The 5,596-nt window shown below is 41.9% G+C and overlaps 1 protein-coding gene across 1 annotated transcript in view; it reads right to left on the bottom strand.

Annotated features, from left to right (window-relative positions):
* Nucleotides 1-300: 300 nt before the first annotated feature.
* Nucleotides 301-5,596, bottom strand: part of LOC147328624 (NLR family CARD domain-containing protein 3-like) — a 26,158-nt gene continuing 20,862 nt past the window's right edge. The window contains exons 11-12 of the mRNA XM_086297131.1: nt 2,429-2,475; nt 301-2,287 (exon numbers count right to left, since the gene is read on the bottom strand). Coding sequence (XP_086153257.1) covers nt 1,743-2,287; nt 2,429-2,475 — 592 coding nt within the window. The 3' untranslated portion in view covers nt 301-1,742. The remainder of the gene's footprint in view (nt 2,288-2,428; nt 2,476-5,596) is intronic.

Below are 5,596 nucleotides of genomic sequence, written 5' to 3'. Positions count from 1 at the left end.
TCCATTTATTTTCACTTAAACAAGAAGCTGGTTTTTATGTACATTAAAGCTTTATAAAAATGTAACAGTGCAAATGCAAATTCCTTGCTGAAAGTTTAACCAAAAGGCATTTCCAGTAGAAATGGGCTGACATATCCTGAGCATAACCATGTATAATATCCACTGAAGTTAAAAAGAGGTGCTTTGCAACATTAAACTGCAGTGTGCAGTACGCATTTTTCGGACCATAAGGTGCACGGGATTATAAGGCACATTAAGCGAAACAAAGCAGTCAGATAAATCAAACTTTATTAAACTCATTCTTCTTGCTTCCTCCACTTCTGTACCATTGATTCATTAATGTTGAATTCTCTGGCAGCTGCTCTATTCCCATGTTGTTGCAGTATATTAATGACTAACCTCGTATTGTGGATGGATTATCTCAGTTGTTCTCCTGACTGAAGTTTGGTCCGTTTACAGCATCCTGCCATGCGATTGCATTTGTCTTTAACTATCAGGAACCTTAACGTTAACTTTTATAGGTGGAAAAGTGTTAGTGTTCGTCCTCCAGCTTCACTGTTTATGTTATGCTAACATAGCTGTGTCGCTAGCGATCACGTAGCACATCAATATATACCAGCTAGCCCAACTTCAGTAACCCTACAAACGTCACTGCTGTTTAGTTTCCTGTCTTCATTTATGTTGGAAGTGATAGCAGAGCTGTACGTTTGATTTTTTTCAGAAATCTCTCAGTCAGAACATGCTATATCATGCTTAGGTAACTAGCGAAACTAGCGAGCTAACTTCCGCTAGCTTCCTGCTAACTTCTAACTCCGTTAAATGTAATACATTTTGTTTTCATGGATGCCTGGAAGTTAAACTTCATAGTTACACCTGGTAAAGCAGCAATGCTGATCGTTTTATTAAAGATGAAAGAATTTAGACAGTTTTTAACTCTCAGTGATGCTGCAGTGTTGTTTGACCTGAAGTATACGGAGTTTAGGACCCAGATTACTCCCAGATTTAAGAGCATCTTAATCCGACAAATATGACAATAACGACGGCCGCTTGTATGTTCTGCAAAAAAATGTGCTTTGTCGTGTATCTGACGGACAAACACCAAACCAGTTCCACATCACTGAAGTTGCACCATTTTTACAAACCAATTCTGGTTCATCTGTTTCACTCAACAATCGGCCATGTGCGTATGAAAACAAAGGCACTGCGCATGCGCGTTTTACTCATATTCTATCGCGATATTTCATTTTCCTATCGTTGCCTAACATTATACCGGTATTACCGTGAACGGTATAATATGGCCCAGCCCTACCTCCATGTTATTTTGGGTCTTCCTCGTCATCTCTTTCCATTCTTCCGGTTGAGAGAGAAATGAACCCTGGATTAATGCAATTGCAAATTGTGCCTTGTTCTCAGTTGAACAGCAAGGGGAGGGTGATAGCTCAGATGAAGAGATGAACAACAGAGCTTCAGAGAAACACAACATACTGATATTCACTGTGAAGCTTTGAGTGGAAAAAGACAGAAAAACAACATGTGGATCCTGGAATAATGGGAGCTTCCATCTTTAAAGGACTGAAGAGGAAGAAGTTTACAATCATTTAGAAGAGTTTCAAACATCAACTGATTGAATCCATGAATCTGAAAACGTGTTTCTGCGTGAAAGAGACAGACATGTACAGACTGAACTATCTATCCAACAGTCAGAGTGTTTCTCTAACAGGACGACACTCTTTACACTCCACTCAGCACAGGGACACTGAGGAACCAGGATAGAACCAAAACCCAGGATAAAGAGTTTGAGTGAATGTGGTGTTGAAGGTGTGGAGGTGGATCAGAGTGTCAGAGGAGACTCTGTAGAAGGACAGAGTTCCAGCAGGACAGTCCACATACACTGCTACTCTGTTAGAGACAGAGGAGGAGGAGGAGGAGGAGGAGGAGGAGGAGATAAATGTTGTTCTGTTATTGTGCCTGAGAGACTGAGGACCATCATCAGAGCAGCTCAGAGTCCAGGACTGAGGATTCCATCCGAACACGCAGTCTTTACTGTTTCCTTTCCTTCTGATTCTTCTGTAACTCACTGATATATGAACACATCCTCTCCACTCGACCTCCCAGTAACAGCGACCAGTCAGACCATTTGTGCACAGCAGCTGATGATAAACATCAAATCTGTCTGGATGATCAGGATATGACTGAACCTTCTCCACACGTGTCACCTTCCTGTTGTTGTCAGACAGTTGGAGCTTTGTGTTCACTGTGTTTGTGTCGATTGTGAGTTGACAGGAATCTGATGGAGAGAACAAACACAATCCAGCTGTAGTTATTGATCCATCATCTGTTCATTGATTGACACTTTGATGACTCCTGACATCAGAGATGTGAATGTGTGCTGCTTTGTTTTCATGAATCCCTTTAAAAACACACTTACACTTCCTCAGACCTGGTGTCAACCATTGTTCTCCAGCAGGCTCCACCCTGAAAGGAGGAGGGGGGTCAGAGCAGCACAGTCAGCATGCACACATGGACATTACATGGCTCTCATACACAGACTGATAGACACTGATAAAGGAACAGTCCAACATTTTCACAAATACACTGCTGATGATTTGGACTGATCCTGGATCTGTCAGTGCACCACTGTATTGACTGAAATGTGACTGATTCAAACTGTGACCTTCATTATCTTTATATTCCTCTTCTGCTTAGCTGGAAAAGACACCTCTCTGCCTTTGCTGCCAGCTGTTTTCCATCTCTTTGTGTCAGTGTGGTTACTGTTCAGTGGTGTACAAAAGTTTTGAGAGTGAGAAAGAGTGATCAGATGAATTTCAAAGTCCCTCTTCGCCATGTAAACTAACCCCCCCCTAGAAAAAAAACCACAATTCCACTGCTTTCCATCACTGCCATAATAGGACCTGCTGAGATCCTCTTATTAACACAGGTGAGAATGTTGACGAGCACAAGGCTGGAGATCATTATGTTATGCTGATCAAGTTAGAATAGCGCAATGGAATTGTTAAAATGTGGGTGAGGTCAGTGGCGGTCCTAGCCTGTTTGGTGCCCTGGGCGAACACTCCCTTTGGCGCACCCCCCAACAACACACACACACACACACACACACACACACACACACAAAACATATTAAGGATTGTACATTAACATAAAACTGTTGTCGGAACCATACTGAATTTCACCAGAGAAAAACACACACACATATGAAGAGAGAGAGACTATGCATAGTATGCAAACGGCTACCAAACAGCCATCATAATTCGTCATACAACGAGAACAGGACAAATCAACAATTGACAATGACTAATTAATATTAAAATCTGTAACATAATGTATTGTTTGGAGTTTAGTCTGTTACGGTTGCTATTTTTTACCATTTCTTCTTGGAGCAACTGTAACCCACATATTTTCCTCAGGGATTAATGAAGTATTCTGATTCTGATTGTTTCAGGATGACCTGCCATTATCCAGTGACACATCTGCTTACCTGCATCTTTTGCTCATTTCTCCTCCTCTTTTCTCTTTTTTCTAAACTGAGGACCTGATGGCTTTGAACTTTTCTTGTCCATCTTCCATTGGTTTTAATTTTGCACTCCAGTATGAACACCCATCCCCCAACCCGAGGATCACCACAACATAACCTAATAAACCTACACCTTAGTTCACAGATTCACTTTGTCTAAGGTGTATTTCTGAGATTTAAGACAACCCAGGATTCAAATCATGAATACACAATGGGCTTGGATTTAAAACATTATGAATGAAATGTGCTCTATTTGGAAGCAGCAGGCCCCGCCCCTTTCAACGGGTTGTGTGAGACTTTAAATCATCAAACTGTAAATTTTAAATTGTTATTGATCCTTTACCCCCGAGTCCTAAAGTGTAGATTTATTTTCTTACTCTTCTTATATATATTGTTTGTTTACTTGCACTGCTGTAACTGGAGCCTCGTCGTCTCGTCTCTCTATATGCTGGACTGTCTGTAGCAGAGATGACAATAAAGTTTACTTTGACTTCAGCAGCGCGCAGGCGCACCGAGGGCTCTCGTGCTCACTTTTCGCGTATAGAATTTCGAAAAAAACATCGGTGCAAAATACAAGTCTGTATCATGATGTCTGGTGTTTTCGTGTTTGTTGGTTTGTTTTTATTTTTTTTTTATTTTGTTAGTTGGTTATTAGATGCTGCTCCAGCTGGTCAGAGAATCCCCCACCGCCCCGCCCTCTCCTCCCTGTGCCACAAGCAGCAGGCGCACCTCGCAAACGGAGGGCGCCCTTACTCCCAGCAAATGGGCGATAGAAAACCAATCGCTGCCTATGCCATTCCCGATGTGCGCTGGCATGACGTCAGGGCAGCATGAGTATGAGCATTTTTTTTTTTTGCCGATGCCCGTGATGCCGCCCCCCACCACGATGCCGCCCCGGGCAACCGCCCGTGTCGCCCGTATCTAAAACCGCTACTGGGTGAGGTTTGAAATCATTGTGGTTAATCATGGTTAACACTGCATCCACAGTGAGGTGAAGACTTTTGGAGGATGGCCTGGTATCAGGAACAGCAGCAAAGAAACCACTTCTCCCCTCGCCCCCAAAAGTATGAGGGACAGACTGATGTTCTGCAAAAAAGTACAGCGAGTGGACTGCTGAGGGGTAAAGTCATTTTCTCTGATGGTTTGGGGCATCTGGGAAAAAGGATTGTCCAGAGAAGAAAAGGTGAGCACTACCATCAGTCCTGTCTCACGCGAACAGCAAAGCATCCTGAGAACGTTCATGGGTGGAGCTGCTTTTCAGTGAGTGGTCTCACTTACAATTTTGCTGAAAAACACAGCCATGAATAAAGAATAGTACCAAAACATCCACCGACACAAATTCTTCTAACCATGGTGACAAACAATGCCTTGTTCAGCATGATGGGGCACCATGCTATAAGGCCAAAGTCATAACTAAGTGGCTTCAGGAACAAAACATTGACATTTGGATCCATGGCCAGGAAACTCCCCAGAGCTTAATCCAATTGAAAACTTGTAGTCAGTCCTCAAGAAGCAGGTGGACAAACAAAACCCAACTAATTCTGACAAACTCCAAACATTTATTATGAAAGAATGGGGAGCCATCAGTCAGGACTTGGGCCAGAAGCTGATTGACAGAGGTCTTGAAATAGAATCACCGGCACTGCAAATACACACTCTTTGTATAAACTTTATGTAATTGTCAATAAAAGCCTATGTACTTTGATACATCACAGAAACAACTGTCACAAAGATCTAAAAACACTGAAGCAGCAAACTTTGTGAAAACTAATATTTATGTCATTTTCAAAACTTTTGGCCACGACTGTACATGACTTCTGAAATTTGAGTCAGTGCAGCATCCACACACAGAACAAACACAGCAGCAGAGAGTGTATACAATGAACAGCAAACAGACACTCAAGCTGTGTGACATGCTTTTTAGTTTGATAGTCAATTCGATTTACATTGTGAATTCATTGTGAAAAGTAACTGTAAGTTAAAAGACAAAATAAAGAATTCAAAAGTGGTTAAAAACTGAACATAAATACACATAAACCATCTTATGATAACAAGTTTGTTACA

This window comes from Aulonocara sp. 'chitande type north' Nkhata Bay, linkage group LG6 (genome assembly GCF_057382095.1).
Source record: "Aulonocara sp. 'chitande type north' Nkhata Bay isolate Kocher_YH1m ecotype deep benthic linkage group LG6, A_spYH_male_GT1.1, whole genome shotgun sequence".
Lineage (NCBI taxonomy): Eukaryota > Metazoa > Chordata > Actinopteri > Cichliformes > Cichlidae > Aulonocara > Aulonocara sp. 'chitande type north' Nkhata Bay.
The sequence above is the reverse complement of the archived record's forward strand: the minus strand, read 5'-3'. Positions and strand labels throughout refer to the sequence as shown.